This window comes from Neoarius graeffei, chromosome 23, assembly GCF_027579695.1.
Source record: "Neoarius graeffei isolate fNeoGra1 chromosome 23, fNeoGra1.pri, whole genome shotgun sequence".
NCBI classification, from domain to species: Eukaryota; Metazoa; Chordata; class Actinopteri; order Siluriformes; family Ariidae; genus Neoarius; species Neoarius graeffei.
In genome coordinates this window covers 4,183,968-4,207,031 of record NC_083591.1, presented here as the reverse complement: position 1 = coordinate 4,207,031, position 23,064 = coordinate 4,183,968, and the positions used below count along the sequence as shown (strand labels likewise).

The window sequence follows — 23,064 nt, the reverse complement described above, 5'->3', positions numbered from 1 at the left end:
CTACAGGGTCGCAGGCAAGCTGGAGCCTATCCCAGCTGACTACGGGCGAAAGGCGGGGTACACCCTGGACAAGTCGCCAGGTCATCACAGGGCCGACACATAGACACAGACAACCATTCACACTCACATTCACACCTACGGTCAATTTAGAGTCACCAGTTAACCTAACCTGCATGTCTTTGGACTGTGGGGGAAACCGGAGCACCCGGAGGAAACCCACACGGACACGGGGACAACATGCAAACTCCGCACAGAAAGGCCCTCGCCAGCCACGGGGCTTGAACCTGGACCTTCTTGCTGTGAGGCGACAGCGCTAAACACTACACCACCGTGCCGCCCCAGCTGTGCTGTTATGAAAATTTATTTGATCTGACCAATCAGAATTGAGAATTCAGCAGTGCTACGATTTATAAATCTGGGTATGATTCAGATTATTTTGTATTCCTGTTATAAGTGATTTAAACAGAAGTGTGATTGGGTGTGTGTTTATCCAACAATACCGTTAGCCATGAACTCAGTGATGATGTAGATGGGCTCAGATTTGGTGATGACGGCATACAGGCGAACGAGCCGGTCATGCTGAAGCGTCTTCATCAGGTTCGCTTCCTCCAGGAAAGCCTCGACGGACATGGTGCCTGGCTTCAGTGTCTTCACTGCCACCTTCGTGCTGTTATTGTAATATGCTGTGAAAGCATGAGGGTTCGCAAAGGTCACAGTCTCCTTTTTCATTTGGTTATAAATAAGGAAGGAAGAAATGATGACAACAGCTGGGGAATTCCTGTGAATCATAGTCGATGCTTAACAGGTTGTTTCAGCAAAGAGCCAGGAATTTGCCCCTTACTTTTTGAGTCTTTCCCCTTTCATTGTTTACTTCGTGTTCTTGGTAAAAGTAAGCCATGCAAGTACACACACACACTTTTTTCTCAATACTGGTCGGGCAAGATACAGAGATATCATGTTTCAAATGAGTAATAGCACGCGTGTGGTCATCCTTCAGAACATTCCGGTTAACATGACCCCCTCCAGCATGCTTTTCCTGTACACACGTCCTACACGTCTGAATAATTAGCGCCCTTGTCTTGTACTGACTGTACCATTGCAGCTAGCTTGTTAGCTATCATAAAATTGTCGCACTGACTCTCTTGTTTTCATAACTTTTCAAACTCTGTGCTTATTAATCAGTCAGTTATTCATCTAAATGCTCATTATTCAGTCAAATTAACAGCAAAAGTACAAAATTACACAAACTAACGCTTTGCTTGTCTCATAGCTGAATTAGCGACACTTGAAAATGTCAGACGAACTCTTAAAAAAGCAGGATGATTATTTTGTTATACTGTAGTTAAATAAAACATGTAATTTAACAAAATTATGAGGCATTTTATAAAGTCTGTAACATGAACGAACATTACACTAGTGCTAAGTAACTAGCTAGCTAGCTCGCTCGAAACCCGTAATGGACAGTGTTGCACAGTGCAACTAAACCTAAACCATAACTCAGTAGACATGATGATCAGTGCTAGGAACAATTAATACAATTCTACTAATTTATTTCTGTCATGATTGTGATCGACCAATTAAAAGTTAGCACTATTTCTAGCTCCACCCATATGTTGCCCTTTCGTATCGAGACATGAAGGGTAAACAAATTTATCATGAGTACTTAGTTTCATGGCGGAGTTAACAACGAGAAAAGAATTATGGCTAAATTATAATCCCATGAAAAAGTCTTAGCATAGAGAATAAAGAATAGCTAATTCGCCACTGCAGCAAGAATAACATCAAATTAAAAAAAAAAAAAAACATCCATTAAAGAATAAACCTGACTGCGACTGTTTATTTAAGAGAGCTATACACTTCTACAGAGTTGCTAATGTCATAGTGACATAGACTAATTTAAGCACAATGAATCGGGGCCCAAGCATGACAGTGAGATGATTACAGGAAGCAGATCTATCGATTCAGCCACCTGCAGATTTTAGATGTGGTATTGCACCGGCAGTATATGTCATGAGGAAACATCTTGAGGCCTTGTTCCATTTGTATATTTGCAAAGTCGGCCGCTTCCTGCAATTCATTGGTGCCTGCCAAGAGGGAAGAAGCTGAGAGAATAGTGATGGAAAAATAACTGCGAATGCAAATCCACCACAGCTTCCCTCTTCAGTTTTCCTGATAAGTGCCAAAGCGGGCAGGCGCTCAAGCTAATATATGCTTCAGCATGCACTGAAAAAGGATGTGAAGAGGTTTTCGAATTTGGTTGGTTGAATTAACCTGATGCAGTGTGATTGTGTTTGAGGGCAAAATAAACCCTGCAGATCTGATTGTTCAGGTTGCAGTTACTTAACTCATTAGCTAGGTTATGAAATTTCACTAAAACAGGGAGCAGTTCCTGTATTTTGTCATACTGACGTTAAAATCCTTAACTCACCCATCCACACCTCTCCGAACTGCCCCGCCCCAAGCTTCTTCACCATTTTGATGGACTCTTTCGAGATCTCCCATGCATCTTTATCCCATGGCTTCTGAGCTTTTGGTTTTTCACACGGTTTCTCCAGTTTACGACACAGTCCATCTGATTGCTCTGTGTTAAAACACACAAACACTTTTTTTAAAAAAAAGGGAAGTACTTCTACTACTATTATTACTATTACTACTATTACTATAACAGAACCATTCCGCAAATTCAAGTCTGCTTTTTTTAAAAATGATAAATCACAGCTGGTTAATTGAAGCGCTACTTACTGTGGTAATGATGGATCATTTTTGTAATATCCGGGAATGTGATTTTGGGAGAAATGTAGTAGCCGCCATTGTCCAGACTCCGGATTTTGTAATGTTTGACAACATCGGAACCCTGAGGACCCGTGTCTCGGATGGATAGTGAGTAGCTTCCTGTAAAAAGGAATGTCAGGAAGTGTTAGAAACGGAAAGCTCGGTGTCTGCGTCATCGTCTAGATATCATCTATTATTCTATCCACATTCACCAGATATGAGCAATTGCGTGCTCTGATTGGCTACTCTACTACCAGGATATCAGCTCATATACCATGAGTAGAGAAAAACAAAGTGGCGGAGTGTGTGGCTGAACCAACCGAGGACGAAATAAAAACTGTACTCAAAAACAACCCCCCCCCAAAAAAAACCAATGGAATGAAAGTATTTCATGGTAAGAATGTATTTTTTTATTTCTCAAGAATTATTATTATTATTATTATTATTATTATTATTATTATTATTATAGAATTTTTCACAAATTGCTCCTGTCATTTCGCCAGTTTGTTTACATTCTAAGCGGAATTATTTTGTTGGACATTTTGTCTCTCGGCTGGCCTGGGACCGCCTTGGTGTTCTTCCCGAGGAGCTGGCCGAGGTGTCTGGGAAAAGGGAAGTTTGGGCTTCCATGCTTAGACTGCTGCCTCCGCGACCCGGCCCCGGATAAGCGGAAGAAGACGAGATGAGACGAGATTTTATATAAAGTTTTTATTGATCGAATTTGCAAAAAATAATAATAAAAATGCTCTGTTTCTCAAAATCCAGTGAATGTGGTTAGAATAAAACAGTTATTCCACTCAATCTCATCGTACATGGCTTATAGCCAACTCGGTGATACGCACCTCGTCAGCTATCAGCTCATGTACGACTCGATTTCCTGGAATAACTTTTAAATGTGATAGAAATCTAGAAAGTTATGCCAAGTTCAAATGGGGTTGTGTTTATGAGAAGACCACATGAACTTCTCACTTTGGTGATGCACTCAATGCTAAGTATATTTACATTGTGATTTTTTTTTTTGACATTTGGAGACTTTTATTAGTTATTTTCCAACATATCTGAGAGAAAAGTTGATATTCCTGATAGTTTGATCTAATTTCCTTTAACACTAGACTTTTATATTGTTTGTTTTAAAGACTGAAGTCCAAGCTCGCTAAATCAATCATTCAGCTCAATCAGTAGCTAGCTTAGGCTTAGCAACCATCTATAAATACGTAAAAAAAATTTGGCCATTTTCCTTATAGTTTTGTCTCTTTTTCTTTATCCTTAGACCTTCATATGCTTTTGCATCATAACACATTGTCATATAAAACACTTATCAATTCAGTGCAAACTACCTAAATCATCAGGCTCAGTCAGTAGCTAGCTTGTACAGTACTGTGCAAAAGTCTTAAGCCCATTATTATTTTTTCATACAAACTTGGTTATAGATTTCTATTTTATGACTTCTACATTATCAAGTCAGTACAATTTTTTTTAATTTTCAGATTAAAAAAGAGGGCATCACGGTGGTGTAGTGGTTAGCACTGTCGCCTCACAGCAAGAAGGTCCGGGTTCGAGCCCCGTGGCCGGCGAGGACCTTTCTGTGAGGAGTTTGCATGTTCTCCCCGTGTCCGCGTGGGTTTCCTCCGGGTGCTCCGGTTTCCCCCACAGTCCAAAGGCATGCAGGTTAGGTTAACTGGTGACTCTAAATTGAGCGTAGGTGTGAATGTGAGTGTGAATGGTTGTCTGTGTCTATGTGTCAGCCCTGTGATGACCTGGCGACTTGTCCAGGGTGTACCCCGCCTTTCGCCCGTAGTCAGCTGGGATAGGCTCCAGCTTGCCTGCGACCCTGTAGAACAGGATAAAGCGGCTAGAGATAATGAGATGAGATGAGATTAAAAAAGAAAACATAATGAAGGCTGTTGGGTTTTGGTGCAAAATGAAGAAGCGAGTGCGACAGTGAAAGTGTCCAGAAGAACTGTAGCTGGTTCTGTAAGATGCTCAGTAAAACCTACAGCTCATTTCCGCATAAAACTGCACTCACTGGACCCGAGACTACTTTTTTTTTTTAAGCAAAGGGTCGTCTCACACCAAACACTGACTTAGTTTCATTTATTATGGCTCACTGATTACTGTTTATAGTATGTTTTTTAATGTTGAAACATTTCATTTCACTATTTTTAAGCCATTTTTGGTCGACAGCATTTCTTTACATGTGACTTTTGCACAGTTCTGTACGTTGCATATAAACAGCTCAAGCTCTAGATTTTTGTAAATTAGCATTGTGGTATACATTTTATTTCGACAATTTAGTAAAGTGCCATAAACCTTTGGACGTCTCGCTCTCTCGGATGAGGTAGGAACCGGGTTTGTTAGCAGGTGCTAGAAGTTGTCTCTCTGCGTCTTTCCTTGTGATTTCTTTGAAGAACCATCTGAAAAGCAGCAACAAATAAACGTCACTCCTACGTTTCGTTCCTATGAAAAGCTAATCCTTTGCTACCAAACACTTTACTAAAAAAAAGTGAAGCAGAATCCACTCCATATTCCAACACACACTCTGAATAGTTCAGGATTTTTTGGCTTCCTAACATGTTCTGTTGGAACCTTTTCTGATAAGGTGTTAAGAGTGTAGAGTTAAGAGTCTTTCTTAACAGTCGCTCCTGTATTTAGCAGGCCTGGGATGTGAACTGTTATTAACATAGACCCACAATGCTAAGCTGTGACTGCTTCATGTAATATACACCCATGTTCCTGATTAACTGGGTTATCAAGTGTGTTAGATTTGGGATGGAACTAAATTAAAAAAAAAAAAGACACTTAGAAAGCTGTGGCCTAAAGGTTAGAGAAGGAGCTTTGGGACCAAAAGGTTGCCGGTTCGATTCCCTAGACCAGCAGGAATGGCTGAAGTGCCCTTGAGCAAGGCACTGAACCCCCAACTGCTCCCCGGGCTGCTCTGGGTGTGTTGTATGTCGCTCTGGATAAAAGCATCTGCTAAATGCCTGTAATGTAATGTAATGATGTTAAAACACTTACTCCTCCGTCTCCATGGTGTCCACCTGGGCGACATAATTGGAGGGGATGAAACCTTCTTTCCTTGTGCTCAAAGATTTTGCCTTCCACCATTCGCCATGCCTGCACAACAATCATAACGATCAAACTGATTGTTACAAAGCACTGATCCTATAAACTCCTTCTATTAAATAAACGTCTCTTTACATTAGAATATACAGTGCGTCGGCCATTGACATGAAATGAGTTATTATTATTATTATTATTATTATTATTATTATAGAAATAATAACGAATGCATTCACATAACATAAGCCTGCTAAGTTACAAAAAAAAGAAAAGAAAAGCAATCAACACCTTCTGATCTTCAGAATCAAGGATTCACCAGGACGGTGGTAAAAATCATGACATTCAGGGTTCATACACTTTGTTGGATTCGTGTTGTATTTCAAATTATCTTCAAGTACGACAATCAAATAATTATTCACACTTCTGCATTTTAGACTTTTTTTTCTAAGAACGCAGATGAAAAACTCTGGTTTTATTCTTAAAAACTCAGCAGCTAGGCATAAGTCATATTATTATGTCCACATTCACTGGATATGAGCAATCGCGCGCTCTGATTGGCTACTCTACTACTAAGCTATCAGCTCATATACCGTGAGTAGAGAAATACAAAATGGCAGCACGTGAACCAACCGAGGATGAAATAAAAACTCTACTCGAAAACAAAACCCCAAAAAATTATCATCAAGTCTTTAAAAGAAACAGAAATGGTTAACAGAATTAAGACCCCAGCGCAACATTTCTTGTTCCACACTCCAGTCCAGTCGGTGGCAGTAATGCACCTTTAAGTTGGTTTGTCAACCGCCAAAAAAACCCCAAAGAAACAGTAAAAGAAGAAAACCCAAAAAAATACACACAAAAAAGCAACAAAATATGGAATAAAAGTATTTGCTGGTAAGAACATGTCTTTTTTTATTTTTCAAGAATTATTATTATTATTATTATTATTATTATTATTATTGCATTTTTCACAAATTGCTCCTGTCATTTCGCCGGTTTGTTTACATTCTAAGGGGAAATTATTTTCTCGGACGTTTTGTATAAAGTTTTCGTTTATCAAATTTGCAGAAGATAAAAATAAAAATGCTCTGCTTCTCAAAATCCAGTGACTATTGATAGAATAAAACAATTATTCCACTCAATCTCGTCATGCCAGCTCTGCACTACGCACCTCGTCGGCTATCAGCTCATGTACGATTTGATTTCATGGAATAACTGTTAATTGTGTACTTACTCTTCAAGAACCTTCATCTTCTCCCCCTTCTTAAATCCCAGATCATCCTGGTGGATCGCCTCGTACGGGTACAGAGCGACGACTATTTTGCCGTGTTCCCGTTGCTCTTTGGGAGAAAAAGAAAACTGGTTTATTAGATAATCTGTGTGCCTTTTAAAAAAAATAAGGGAAAAGAGATGTACAAATTATTAATCACAGCAGTCATGTCAGACCTTCCATCTGTTGGAATCTCTGCCCAGGTAGGAGTCCTGACGGAGGAGCATTATTCTGCAATTGAAGAAGCAAGAGTGAAAATCTCAGATTGTGAGTGTGGAAGGGTGCTTTCACACTTGGTGCGTTTTTTATTTATTTTAATTTAATTTATTTTTGGGGGGTGAAGAAAACCAAGAGGAACTTGTCTGACTTGTGTGAGAGAGCGTAGAAACAATCAGCAGAGTTCAGGAGTCATTTTAATAAATCTGTAACGTGAAGGTTCGACATGTGGTGGTTGGGTCACTCTTAGTGAAAAGAAACATTAGGATGGAGACATAACTTTCTTAAGCAGCGTGTTACTCTTCCACACACTTCACCTTTAAAACAACAACAACAACAACTCCACTTCCTGCCTCCAACTCACGTGACCGAACAAACCAATCAGAAGCGAGCAAAAAATCACAGCAGCAGATTCAACAAATGATCACAACTGTTTTAGTTTTAAAGATGAAAATGTAAATATCTAAATATGTACAGATGTCAATAATAAATGTGCAAGCATAAATATAAACAAATAGTTAACTGTATAAACACTGTAAACACATTTTTAGTCAATTAACTCAAATATATTATGAATTAACTTCTAAACCTTCAAATCTAATCAAGAGAGCAAGCTACATTGTTAGAAATAGGAGTACAGTAGGAGTCCATTTCTGCCCCCCAAGGTACAATCTACACTAATGTACCGCCTAGGGCTCATTATTGGACCTCAAGGTAACTCTGTGCACCTTTTTAGGGCCAAAATGGTACATATATGTTCCTAAGCAGTATATAAAGGGTACAAATAAGTACCTTAGAGGGTCCTGATCCATTGCCAAGCCGGTGTACTTCTAAAGGTACAATAATGTACTTTATTTTCTGAGAGTGTAGGTTAGTTAGTTAGTTAGTTAGTTAGTTAGTTAGTTAGTTAGTTAGTTAGTTAGTTAGCTGATACTAACTAGGATTGGATTTTCACATCATCACATTACATGTTTACTGTACATCCAGGAACATGTAACATGTTTTTCACATATTACGCTTTTCACATATAACAAACAAAGGTGCTACAACTTCTGAAAAACACCCCTCCCTCCTACACACACACACAACCACCAAGTGTGAAAGAGTTCTAAAAAGTGTGGTCGCTCTCCAAAAGACAACCACTCACTTCATCATTCTCATCTATAATCCATTCGTAACAGTTTCACACTCATTCCTGTGCCATTCATTCGACTGATCAGTGTCAGTGCCTCAAGTGTCAGCCATAGTGAGAAGACTTTTCCCATCCTGACTCACAACTTACTATAGTGTGGGGTTTAGGGGAGGTTGGATCTCTCACATATACCGTTTTTTCAGGATGTACAGGCTCGCGCTTCACCACGCCAAACGCACCTCCACTCTGCCCGTCGTCAAGCTTGGATTTTCTACAACCCATGATTTCTGTCAGGGAACAAAAACAAAGCGAGCAGTCAGGAGACACACTGACATTAAACTGACATTTCAGACAAAAACATTATTTACAGGATCATTTGTTCTGCCTGTTTGGTTAGGTTTATATGGTTTTGCAATGGAGCTGTGAAGCTAATGTAGTTAACAAGTAACACGATCCACTTAACACAAATTTGTTAATAAATATAAACAGTTTCAGGAAATAGCAGAATGACAAAAGTCTCCCAAACTTTTCCTGTTGGGTTTACATCCAGGAAAACATACTTATAGTAAAAACAAGCAAGCATTTATAAATCTCAGCTTGATTAATGCAAAAAATGCATTGCGTTGTTAAGGAAATCAACTCACAGACCAAGTACCAAACAATGGATAAAATAAATGTTGTCAATGTTACCATTAGAAAGGATAACTTACATATAAAAGGATAAACAGCAGACATTTGAGGGCATATGGACGTCCTTCACTAACAGATGAAGAAGAGAATAATTGATTTTGTGTGTGTGTGTGTGTGTGTGTGTGTGTGTCTTGAGGTGTACAGATGTCTCAGCCACCCGGCCTGGTGTTTTCCAGGATCCTTGATCTGGGCCAGGATAAAACTCTTATTGGTGATGAATATTGAATAAATAAGTCAATATTTAAATATATTTAAGTTGCTCTTGAATAAACAGCCACCAGAGCTTGATTTTTTTTAATGTAAATATTTAATACATTAATTAATCAATCAACCAATCAATAATTAATTAATTAATTAATTAATAAAAACAAATATTTTATTTAAAAAATACAGATATATAAATTAACCAATGCATTTATTTTACACGATGATTATTTTATTTATTTATTTATTTATTTATTTCCAATGTCATCTATAAAGCAGGCCGCTATTCCAGATGACTATTTTCAATGATTAAGTTTAGAACATCTGGAAACACCTTTATAACATTCATGTAATTTAAAACCATAATTAATAAATTCCTAACAAATTAATTCAAAGTTTTCAGATCTTGTCTTTCTCACACACATTACAAATTAAACTGACTGATTATAATCCTTTAGTTCCTGTTTATAGAAACGTGGTTGTGATTATGATTATGATTTCAACATAATGATAAATTGGTGACTAACACTACTTCCATTAACTTGTTGCTTCAATATTAAAAAAAAATGAAGAAGCTGATACGTCTTGTCTGAAAACAAGCTATTCACACTTCATCTAAATATAGTTCTCTTATTTAAATGGCAAACTCGGTGGAGATAGATACACTCTGCTTACACCCACTGATTACACACACTGTATTTACAAGATCAGGCGATAATGCTTTGAAGAAATACTTGGAAGAAGTCCATTCAGTGGCTGTAGAATGTCTTGTGTTTATTGTATAAGTCACCTCCTGTTTTGTTTCGTCCTGTACTTAAAATGTATATTTGGAAATCAAAATGTAAAGAGATTAATATTTAGGAATATTCACTACCTTCACTTTAAAGGTACTCTGCCTTTCAGATTTTTCAAGTGTAGGTCATAAAAAGAATTTTCCCCGACACCTAATTATTTTTGTTTAGTGGACTGAAAGCTACTGAATTCAAATCACAGACTTCCAATTTAATTAGTTTTTTTTAAAAACAGAACAATGAATGAATTTCAGGCCATGTGTCCCGAAATTCTCCGCTATTTTTTCCTGCTTCACCATGACCCAATACAAGTTACTATGTCAGGCACCATGTGGTGGGCTTTCCCCGTTCATGCAAGGCATTGTGGGATACAAATTGAAACAGGAGAGAAAAATGGAGGACGTGAGTGTGCGAATGAAACGTGAAAGACCGACTACAGTAACGGAAAGCGAGAAGAAGAAAAGACGTTATGTTATATACAAACGAAAGGAAACGCAGGACCAAACTAATAAATATGGGCGCTTAGCGAGCACCTCGGTGTGATCAGCTGTTCGTTTAGCGACAGAATGATGGAACTGTCAGTGCACGCTCAAAGGGAAACCTGTAGATGGCCGTAATGCAACACTGTGGATGCCAGCTGCCATAAAACCCAAAAGAAGAAGAAGAAGGTAAACCTGCGCATGCATACATGTCAAGTTATACGGTTTCCCTGTATTTTGTACAGGAAAATGCAATTTTTTGGCTAATACGGCATACACTGATTTTCATACGGGAAAATTATGTTTTGTATCAGAGATTTTTTCCGTTACTCCGAGAAAATTTTCTTAGCGTCCACCATTTATTTTTTCAAACACGCATGCCCAATGAAACGGAACTATTTTCAACCAGGTGTTGAAGAACCTTGCTGCCACTTTGGAGTACAGACGAACAATAGCCAACTCAGCAACATCTGTAGGATCCAACTCCCTGCCAGCCGTTGCATTTGTGCAGGAGGGGGCAAAGGAAAATTACAGCGTAACTGCAACTGCAGAGCATTGCCAGTTACGCATAGCCTGTGACTGGAAAATGCTGGCAGATGTTGGTCAATGCCTTGCCTTTCCTCCTGAGATCGCTGCCACTACTCTTAGGCCTGACTTGGTATTTTGGTCACCATCTGCTAAGAAGGTCTATATCATTGAACTCACTGTGCCCTGGGAGGAGTCTGTAGAAGAGGCATATGAAAGGAAACACCTACGATATGCTGACCTTGCTGCGGAGGCACAGCAGCGTGACTTGAGGACGGAGGTGTGCCCTGTGGAGGTGGGTTGCAGAGGCTTTGTGGCATCATCCACCACCAGGCTACTCAAGGACATGGGAGTAAGAGGCCATGCCCTACATCATGCCATCAAAGCGCTGTCAGGAGCAGCTGAAGTTAGTAGCCACTGGCTTTGGCTGAAGCGCAAGGACACCTGTTGGGCATCAAGTGGCAGCCAGGGATGACACAGAGGGGGGTACTTCAGGGACGCCTGGGGTTACCGTTGAGCCTTCTGGAGGCGTCGTGGGCTTAAATCAACGAAACACTGATGAAGGGGGTGCCCACTTGATAACTCCTCTGTGTCATTTCCGTTGGCAAGTCTTAGTACACGCTGGCACATAAAGGATAATTCCAACTCGTCCTGTGTTTCTTCAATCTTCAATTCATGTGGTTTTATAGTTGCACGTGGTTTTCTCGGTCATTTAAGTACATCAGCTTGGACTGTGACCAGACTTCTGTGATGGCTACAGAAGTTATGTTCTGCCAATTTCTCATTAAACACATCCCCCTGACTGTGGCAGACCATTTTCCACAGCTAGCAAAAAAAAAAAAAGTTTCCCGATTCAAAGACTGCACAGGTAAGCATTTGTGTGTGTGTGTTTTTTTTTTTTTAAGTTTTTACTGTTTGTATGTAGGAACACTTCCTCCATTATGATGATAATTTAGGGAGGCGATACTGGGAGTCGCCATTTATACAATGGCAACTGTAGTTACCCGACGACTTCTGGTTTCACTTCCCTAAACATTTTAATTGCTGATAGACATTATATGTAGACACAGATGACCAACACTCGTTACTACCATCAGTCGTCAGTAAACTGGAAAAGTATTGAATGAAGAGTAATGGTGGTAACGACTGTCGGTAACCTGTCTCTAAAATGTGTAGTAGGGGATGGAAGCAATTTAACACCATCTACATGTTTGCCGTGCTCTGATTTTCTTTCATTGACCAGGAAAATAATAGATGTGTATTGGGGAAAGGTCTTCGATGTAAAAACTGCTCTAGATGTTGACAGGTTTCCAATGCTGAAACAACTTTTTACTGCTTTGCTGTGCCTCCCACATAGCAATGCAGATAGTGAGAGGGCTTTTTCATTGGTTAGGAAAATTCATCCTGAGGACAGAAAAAATACGGCTGCAGACACATGAACTGCACATCTGCAAATTAAAATGAAGTGTGATGAGGAGCTACAACTGCGACCCAAGCAGTGATATTATAGCTAGTGGCAAATCTGCAGCATCTTTGTACAACAAAGAACACTCCAAAAAGGAATAAGATTTAAATTCTTGTTATAAATTACTGGGAAGATTTTCAGTTTAACTTCATAATTTATGAATATTTTCACTTATCCTTGTTTGCATAATATACTTGATGTGGTTCAGCCATCTTTAGTTGGATCGAACACTGCTTGTGGTGTCAACACTTTTTTCTCAAATGGAACTTTTACTAACCTTCATTTACTGTTTGACATGATTATATATAATTTATCACATGTAACCTATTATTTTAATTAACATACCGACTTCGTACTGCTGTTATATTTCAAGTAATTTTCTTTGGTGGAATGTAATATTGTCGGTGATGTCAACACTTGTCAAATAGAACTTTGTGTAATTTTTATGAACTATTTTACATTAATACATTTTATTTGCAAAATTTACATCAATAATTCTGGTATTACTGATACAATGTATATTAAATAATTAAGTTTATAGTTCAGTCATTCTCTTTAGTAGATAATTGTTTACTTGACTGTACATATAGTCCTTTTTAATTCAGTTCTTTTCTCTGGGATCTAAAATTTATTTTTATTCAGTACATGCTTATTTGATCCCTTTAACTTGATGCAGTGTGATAAATATGCCTATTACAATAGGAGTGTATAATGTGGAATAAAACAATCAGTGCTTTGGATTATATATTGGAATTTTTTCTCGTGTATAAGGGCTCATAGGTGTGTGTAAGGGAAAAGTACAGATTTTGTAAGGGCATGGGTAACTAAAGGTTGACATGTATGCGCATGCGCACACGGACTTCCTCTGTCTGCTTGACTGCACAAAGCGAGCGATTTCATGCACATTATTTGCTTTAATCCCCTCAAATTAAATCACTTCCCAGCCACAGAATGGCCTGATATTTTGTGAGATATTACAGAAATAAACATACATCACAATGACCACATTTCACAGGGAACTAAATTTCACCCGTTTTAGGAAATCAAAAAGCCGTCTACTTTTAAAAGCTCTGGAGATGCCCACTGCTTTGAGAGGTTAAACAAATTCCAAGGTACATTTACCCGTCATTAAAGTGTTACATGATCTCAAAAAAAAAAAGAGGTAGAAAAGTCCATATGGGAAAGTAAATCACTGCAAGTGAGTCACGGTTAGTGTTGTATTTCAATCCTAATGTTCAGATAATAATAAAATATTGACATGCTATTAAAAAAAAAAGAAGCTGTCATGCACTTTCAGGAAATCTTCTCTTGGGAAACCCCAAACCCTGCTCTGTTCATTAATTAACAGAAAGCATTTAATCAGTAATGACTACAACCCAGGAGAGTGCATGCAAGGTGACCTGCCACATACACGTACAACAACAGGTATGTGATGTTAAATGGTAATTTTACACAACTTCCTCTTGGGGGAAAAACAAGCAACACAATTCAGACTAAATTCTTTCTTTCTTTCTTTCTTTCTTTCTTTCTTTCTTTCTTTCTTTCTTTGTGCTCGACAACATCCTTGAAGAAGGCCAAAATCCAGCTGGATTACTGGCTCTGATTTTCACTTCCTGATCAACCTTTAACGACAGCAGAGCCGAGAAGAGAGCATATGAGCTCATCTCAGACCTTTTACACCCTAGACTCACTGGCCACTTTATTAGGAGCATGTACACTTGTATCAATCCAGTCAATCATGTGGTAGCAGGGGCGTAGCTAGGTGGGGTTCCTGGGGTGCCCGTGACCCCCCCTTTGTCAGACCATACATTTTTTTAGTAGCTGCATAAGAATATTAGAAAAGCACTCACTGTAATTTCTCTAACATTTTTTAAACTAGATTGTCACCTCAGCCTCATTATGGTTTCTATAACTTTGTATGGACTTCCTGTGGTTTGGGCGCAAAAACCCAGTTTGTCAGAGTGTGTGCGGGAGAGGCGGACGTAAGTGCAGATATGTTAAATAAGACACAGTGCAATATGAGCGTAAAGTGCGTGAAACGCATACAACAGGCAAACAGTCCGAAACAGCAGGCAAAGTCTTAATCAAGGAAACAGGCAGGAGGTCAATCGAGGCGCGAACAGAATATCAGATGCAAAACTATACAAGCTCAAGGGACAAGAAACACGGGTCGGAAAACCAGGAGACCAACAAGAACAGGGACAGGAAACAAAGCTCAGTAAGGCACACTAGACGCGGCGTAATACTTAGCATCGTCCTTGCATAGGCACAATCATTAAATAGCCCAAACATGGTTCATTGATTAAAGTCCAGTGTTCTTTGTTAACGGCATGCGTGCTGGAGCTCGTTAGGCGCACGCAGGAGGCGCGCCTTCAGGCGCATGAGCCAAGGTGTGCAGGACTGACAGTTCTGCACAAGCGCAACACGATCGCACTAGAAAGCATGGTCAAGCTGCCAGTGTAGCTGCAGTCTTTTTAGTTGCGAATTACAAGTATTTCCTCTTGTGTTAATAATTCGCCATGTCAAAACAAGCGAAACTTTCCTCCTTCTTTTAACGTGAAGAGAGGTAAGCAATTTATTATATATTTTTCTCCATCAAAGTTGCATTTTGTGGCTTCGAAGCTAAGTTTTAGTGTACCGTTTCTAGAACACAACATCAAGAAAACGTGGAAGAAGCAGCAATAATGGAAGAACCGGTTTCTAAGCTACCTAAAACTAGCGATGGTAATTATTTTTTGCTACATAATGTACTCAGGCTGCCAGTCAGTGTGTAACCCCTCCCTTTGTAAAATCCTAGCTACGCCCCTGGGTAGTGGTGTAATGTAGATACGGGTCAAGAGTTTGAGTCCGTGTTCACAATAAACATGTAGCGACTTTACACAAAAAAATTCAGCGAGTGGTTTTGCATGCTCCTTGCTTATGAGAGGCCAAAGAAGAACGGCCAGACTCATTCATTCAGCCACTCTTTACAACAGTGATGAGCAGAAAAGCATTCACATGTTTTTTTTTTTTATTCCCCTTTCACCCCAATCTTCAACTGATTGGAATTAGATTTAGTGACCGTGTGCCGAATGTAGTCTTTAAGAGTCTTTAAGCCACTCCTGCTTTTCATGCTTCATAGTCAGAGAAAGATGACATCATATCCTCAACTTGTTCATGTCAAAAAGTGATAAATTTGTGGGGAAAACAAACCCTGCTTTTTGTAGTGTCTGTATTTTATATATCAGCTCATATATAAAACTAGCAATAGTTAGAACTAGCATACATCAAGCAAAGTTAAAGAGAAAATTACTAAAATTTAAAAAGAGAATGTTATTAAGTGTATGCAAAGTAATAAATATTCTCAGAAACAGGCTCATTAGAGAAGTGTGAATCAATGCAACGACTTCCTTATGAAGGGTCTGTTTTATAGCACAGCTGTGTGAGTTTCAGCCACTGAAGCGTCTTCATTTAGCAAACACACAGCAGGAGGAAGTCTTGAATAGGCACATAAGTGAAATGTGCATTTGTTAAAAAAAAAAAAGATATGGTGTTCAATTTCAGGAAGAATTATAATTATTACCCAACTTTAAAATATATACTGTAAGTTACAGTTAGAACACAAACCAAACCCTGATCATGAACAACAAAGGTTTGTAAATCCATCATGTGAGCCAAAAAGTGGATCAGACCTTTTTTTTTTTTTTTTTAAATCTAGTCAATGAGCTCTTTATTCAGTAATATTCTCCATTTCAGCCGCACAAAGGATCCCTTCGTGAGAAGGTTGGCAGGTAAGTTCTACCACAATAGAATCAGCCCTCTTGTTAAGACAGTTGTAAAAGCTATAAATTTATGAATCAGAAGTAAAGCTAGACAGCCTTTTGATTTCATAAAATCGGTGAAATTTAGTTCCGTCTGAAATGTGGTCATTGTGATATGTTTATTTCTGTAATATCTCAGAAAATATCAGGCCATTCTGTGGCTGGGAAGTTATTTAATTTGAGGGGATTAAAGCAAATAATGTGCTTCACGCAGTCAAGCAGACAGAGGAAGTCCGTGTGCGCGTGCGCAGGTTTACCTTCTTCTTTTGGGTTTTATAGTAGCTGGCATCCACAGTGCTGCATTTTGAACACTGTGAACATTAACTGAAGCTCTTGATTTGGATCAGCTGATTAGAAAACCACATCAAACAGCAGGTGGATGACTGTAAGGGTGTTCTTAATGAGTGTATAGACTAAAACAAAATCCAGATCACCTTTCGACCTGAACGTTGAACACTGCTCTCAGCTGTGCATGCAGGATTGCTAGAGAATCCCTTACAATCATCTCACATGTCATATCACAGTGCTGAAGTCTTTCCTGTAACATGGGGCAGGGTTAAAGATCTGTAGCGCTCATTTGTGGTTGATGCTGTGAAACTATTTTTTATAAGCTGTGGTTAAAATGGCTGACTTTATTTTTTACCCCCAAAATACTTTGCATGCAGGCTAGAGATTATTGCTATTTAAACAGAAATCTTGTCTCACTTTTGCAACCTGTGGCCCTGTTTCCTCCACTTTGACTCGTCCAATTTGTTCGTAAAAAAAAAAAAATATATATATATATATATATATATATATATATATATATATATATATATATATATATATATATATTGGGATTTTGTAGTTAGATTTATGTTATATGCACCCAAGGCAGGTACAAATGACGTATATTTAAGTATAAATAACTCAAAAGTGCGTGCCATTGCTGGAATCAGCTGGACAGTAGAAAAGTGAGACTATATTTTTAGAAAGTCATCAGGAAGTTTCTAGCGAGGCACAACGCCAGATCAGCGTGTGTGACAGTGTAGCAGGCCATCGAAGCTGCATACTTCCTCCTCTGACCATCCTCTGTGTGGTTTTCAAACAGGAAGGAGTGATGAGAGTGAGGCAGCCTGCAACACGCTACAGTCAACACAGCGGTTGCTCGTACTTTAGCCTTGAGATCAGTGTTAGCCACAAAAGGCCTGAGTGCTAAGCAAGTCAATGAAGTCAGTCTTCCGGTTGATACATGAACTGAATAAAGATATAAATAAAATCAAGGGTTTATTATTTCACCTTTTAAGTATTCTTCACCTCGGCTAACTGGTGTATCATGTTCCCTTTGCTTTATAATGTTTATTCTCAAGTCAAGTCAAGTCAAGTTTATTTTTATAGCGCTTTTAACAATAGACATTGTCGCAAAGAATTTGAATGACTTTAAACATGAGCTAATTTATTCTTCCACCATGCTTATGAATTATTTAATCTGACATCTAATAATAACTTATAAAATTGTAATATTAGCAATTTGCTGTAGTATAAGTGCAGTAAAATCTCCAGGATGTTCTGTTCTATGAAAATAACCACCTGTGCAGTGGCTCTGCTTCATCCACCACCCCATGGTTGATTATTATCTTGTACCAGCATGAGATGGAGCGTTTTATTACATACATAATCACCAGTGCAGAAGGACCTTCAGCCTTATACTTGACAACATTTGATAATTTATTCAAAACTAAATTCACATGTGACCTTGTGGTAGGAAATAGATCTAGCATTCCAGTTCGTGTGTCGCTCTGGGAGAACCCTTTCACTTTCAAAGGGAATGCCGAGTTGAAACTCTCAAGTTTTTTTCAGTGAAGAGTTTATAACATCAACGAAACTGACTTCATGTTAAAACTGTTAAAAATGTTTTCACGTTGTCTGTTATCACCCAAATGAGGCTGGGTTCCCTTTTGAGTCTGGTTCCTCTCAAGGTTTCTTCCTCATGTCGTCTGAAGGAGTTTTTCCTTGCCACCGTCACCACAGGCTTGCTCATTGGGGATAGATTAGGGATAAAATTAGCTCATGTTTAAAGTCATTAAAATTCTGTAAAGCTGCTTTGCGACAATGTCTACTGTTAAAAGCGTTATAAAAATAAACTTGACTTGACTTGAAACAACTTTTAGGAACCTAAGAACCCACCAAAGAACTATCCAATGTGTACAGACTTCAAAGCTCCTTATTAGAGTTTCCTCCAAAATATAGAGCTCTCTTTCAAAGAAAATTCCGATTTAAACCTTTTGTAGGAAGTGTACAACCAACAAACTGCTGAACAGAGATTTAAGAGTTCCCTTTTAATGAGGATTCAAAGTAAAATCAGTTTTAGGAAGTGTAGAACACAAAATCATCCAGAGACTTAAGAGCTCACTTTAGGGAGCCAAGAACCCACCATCATGCACACAAAGGTTTAAGAGTTCCCAAGGCTAAAGAATTTCAAGTACAGTAAAAATCAATTTACCATAATCATCCAATGTGTTGAGATCTAAGCGTTCCCTATTAGAAAGAATTTGAAGTCAAATCCACTTTTAGGAATGCTTATGTATCCAAGGAACCCCTGAGGAACCCTGTTGAGGAACCATTTGAGGAGCGTAAAACACTTTAGCAGAAGCTCTCTGGAAGTTATGAGAACTTGAACTTCTGGTGTCCTACAAGCCAGTGGTTTTAATCTCTATAGTCAGATTAGTTCAGGTTACTCAATGTTCAGACACATTGTCACTTTTTAACTGGCTCTATTATTGATAAGCAGGAGGAAAAGAATCAGGAAATTATCTCCTAATTTGAACCACCACCCAGTTTCAGAGTCCACAATCAGTTTCTGCATTTTTATGTTCAGAATGCTGTATGAAGCTGTATGGATGATTCCCCCCCCCCCGCCCACTTTATATATATATATATTTTTTTTTACAGAAAGACACAAAAGGCACACTGTTCCAGTAAGAGCACTAATATGCTAGTTAGGTAGTTTTACTTCCTCAAAAATCTACTTCTGGGTTCTTCTATAACACAGTCACGTCTATACAATAATATTGTCCTTAGCCATGCCCATCATAGCTGACATCGGATTTTGCCACAGTACAAATTTACACTTATTGTACTCTTGAGATAAATGTGTCTTAATACAACACATTAAAATAATTTATAAGACAGAGACAGCGTACGGCAAGTAGAAAGGGAAGAACAAAAGAAAGCTCATGAAACTGAAAACCTCTGTCTGTTCTAGACTAAAATGCTGGCACCACTTCCTGTTCAAAAACATTCCCATTAATAATACACTCCAATCAATACGCTATTAAAAGCTGAGACTCGGTCAGGAAAGAAAGTTTAGTATGTTCTGTGCTTGTCAGGGAAAATGAAAGAATTCTAAGTGGAAACTATTTGGAAAGCTGAAATGTTCATCATCCAAAAAGCCCTTGAGCAACAATTTTTCTGAGAAAATACTTAATATGCAAACTTTAATGTTCCTCTCTGGAATGATGATGCAATATGTGGGAAGGTTGCATGATGGCTGACGATGATGTGTGTAAACTGTGTTACTGTTACTCACATGTTCGGTTTAGAGATTCGTGTAAAGAGACGTTTATTTCACCCCGATGGAAGGAGTCTCCAGTGTCAGCGCTTTAAGGACTAAGTTTTCCGAAATGTTCAGAACAGATGAGTTTGTGCTTTGTGGTTTCTTGGTAACATGATGGACTGTCTTATTAATGTCAACAGCAAGAAAAAAAGAGAGAGAGAGAAACTAGTGAGGGAAAGACAAGTTGCTATGGTATAAATGCAATAAAACGTCACAGGAAATGAATCAACTGTATTGCGTGAACTCTACTTGATCACACCACCGCCACTGATTATTTTCCTATAACAGCACAACAGTCAGTGGTTTATTCCTTACTTTTTTCATGCATTAAGACACATCATGTCATTAATACTATATCGAAACAGTATGGTTTTATAAACCTACATAATGAAATCCTGGAATCAGAGAAATGGGAGTGAAATTTGACAAACGTGACAAAGAGAACCACAACAATAAATATATTCAGCCTTATTTGGTTTGATGGTAGAAATAAGTTTTTAAAAAAAACCTAAAGATTTGTACTCTCTGAGAAAAACACAATTCCATTTCGCACCTTTACTGGTTTTAGAACCGTTAAATATTTATTTACAGACGTTCCCTTTCCAAGAGGGTCCCAAAGTAGAACTTTGTTACGAAGCGAAGAACTCTTCGCTAACCAAAGAAACAGTAGTGGGGTTTCCATTAACCTGCTTAACACGCAATTTGGAACTGTGAACTAAAATACGAGTCATGGAAACACGCAAACGTAAAACTACCGCAAAACATTTTGAACACTCGTATGAGGTTGTGAAGTTTCTGACAATTTGACAAAGCGATATTTCAGAAAAATTGAAATGGAAGCATGTTCGTTTGCATTTAAGTCACATGAAGAGGAACAAAAGGGATGAAAATCACCATGGAAACACTTCTCAGGTCTTGCAGATCCATTACCATGTTTAATTGGAATGATGATCCCAAAAGCTTTAATGGCACAACATCACTCAATGGAAACACAAACTATTTCACTTCTATTTTGTGCAAAACTTCAATGGAAACCCATCAAACCCTTTTGCCTTGGCTATATAGCACAAGAGCTTTCAGTGGAACTGGTTAAAATTTTCACTTACACAGCTCTGATTACAAATCACACATACAAACATGATGAATGTACATATTCTACACTCAAAAATGTATAAATTTCACTCTAGAGTTCCTCTAAAACCCTGAGTAAGCTGGTTTGAGGTTTGTCAATCTGAAGAAACCCTTCGACCTTGAGTAAGTCATCCAGAAAGTTCCAAGTAGACTCCTGTTAGAACGCTAGCTTCATTAATCATCCAAAGAACCAGGACTATAAGGAATCATTTCCAACAGTCGACCCAATTCACCAATTCTAAGTTCAACTTGAAATTTCTCCAATTAAGATTTCTATTTTGAAACCGCACTTTTATGTGTTCTATGTGTCTTCTTTGGAGCCAAACCAAGAGTTCTGACACTCGAGGATCAAATGTAATGATAGAAGATGGACCTTTTGGACTTTGGACAGATCTTCTGCGACTGTCTGGTTCCTTATGGCAGTAAATAAAGATCTGTATCATGAAAAAGTCTTGTTCTTGTAAATTGAACAGTTGAGCTTTAAAGAATTAAAAAAAAAAAAGACACAAAGCCCAAGGAAGTCATGTTTTGGTCTAAATGAATTATTTTGAAAGATGGTTCTCAAGGTGGGGTCCACGAAGCATAACCAGGGGGTCTGTGATTTTAAATTTAGTTACACTGGTGGAGATAACAACGTGTCAACAACGTCATTCAATTTATTATGAAGTTCTTATCGTTTTTACTCTGTTTGACTGCTCAGTTGAATGGATTGAGCTCAAACCGAAGTGCAATGCAGTGACGAGTGACTATAAAACAATTCGAACTGTAAATAACGTCAATGTGAACGTGTGTAATTAAATTACACATTTATACATCACACACTTGAAATAAACCAGCGCTGACTTTTATGGATAAAGGCGTCCCTGGCTATAAAAAGTTTGAGAAACTAATGAATCCTATCAGTCAATCAGTTCAGGTCGAGAAGACAACGCTGAGCTTTACGGTAATAGTAAAACACTGATTTTTAGTCAAAGACATTGTGTTGTCACTTTCTTCCTTTTTCATCAGAATGAGAAAAAAAAAGTGTTTAGTTTGATGACAAAAATGAAGCAGGGACACATTTTAGAAAACACACACACACAGAGGAATGTTATTTTACACCTGTCAAATGTCTGATACAGGTCTGAGCTTTACAATAAAATCTTTTGGGGCCTTAAAATATTTTCAGGAGCCCAATGAAGGAAGAACCTACACTTGCTTTTTTTTTCTGAAATAGTTCAACCAGAAAAGAAAAAAAAATCCTGAGCCATTAATAAAACTGACGTTAAACCACTGACTTCCTGCCTTTTAGAATAAATAAATAAACAATTAAATAATTAACTCCTCATTGTGAAAAGTAGAAAACTTTGTGACATGTCATCCTGCAATGATGGGTCTCTCTTTTCCAGCTCATTACTGTCAGAAAAACAAAAAGTTCTGTCTGCTTTTATACCAAACCCAAAGAGAAAGTGTCTCTGTTTAAATAAAGATAAGAGCAGTACCTGTGAGGTGTGTAGATGGAGAGTTCCAGGGCGCAGTAAAAGGAGGATCTGGGGCTTTGGGAGCTGCGCCTCATTGAGCCGCACCGGAGAGATAAAGAGGAACTGCAGCGCGCACGATGTTTTTTCTGTTACTCTGCAACTTCCTGGTAAAGTTAGAGGGTTTTCATATTTGCATAACTGAGTACAAAGCCTCTCAGATCACATGCGTTTACTAAGGTTACAACTTTGTTTGGTCAGGGATCATGTTACACCAAAGCAAGTTAACAAGTAGCATTATTATTAAAGAAGAAGAAGAAGAAAAAGGAGAAGAAGAATGCAAGGTACTGGCCCAAAATATTACAAATACTGGAGACACGACAAAATTGGCCAAGTGATCCACTGGCGGCTTTGTGAGAAATTAGGCTTTAGAAGAGAAGAGATATAACCCAAGCCGGTACTCGAATCAGAGAGGACTAA

At 38.4% G+C, this 23,064-nt stretch overlaps 1 protein-coding gene across 2 annotated transcripts in view; it reads right to left on the bottom strand.

Annotated features, from left to right (window-relative positions):
• Positions 1–22,722, bottom strand: part of lyn (LYN proto-oncogene, Src family tyrosine kinase) — a 30,905-nt gene extending 8,183 nt beyond the window's left edge. Inside the window, exons 1-9 of one of the 2 annotated variants that reach the window (XM_060905628.1) lie at positions 22,609–22,722; positions 8,640–8,734; positions 7,276–7,330; positions 7,064–7,169; positions 5,788–5,886; positions 5,083–5,186; positions 2,743–2,892; positions 2,429–2,581; positions 501–683 (exon numbers count right to left, since the gene is read on the bottom strand). In XM_060905628.1, the coding sequence (XP_060761611.1) occupies positions 501–683; positions 2,429–2,581; positions 2,743–2,892; positions 5,083–5,186; positions 5,788–5,886; positions 7,064–7,169; positions 7,276–7,330; positions 8,640–8,729 (940 nt within the window). In that variant the 5' untranslated portion in view covers positions 8,730–8,734; positions 22,609–22,722. Of the gene's footprint in view, positions 1–500; positions 684–2,428; positions 2,582–2,742; positions 2,893–5,082; positions 5,187–5,787; positions 5,887–7,063; positions 7,170–7,275; positions 7,331–8,597; positions 8,735–22,608 lie in introns of both variants that reach the window. The other variant, XM_060905627.1, reaches the window with a different exon arrangement.
• Between the last annotated feature and the right edge of the window lie 342 nt (positions 22,723–23,064).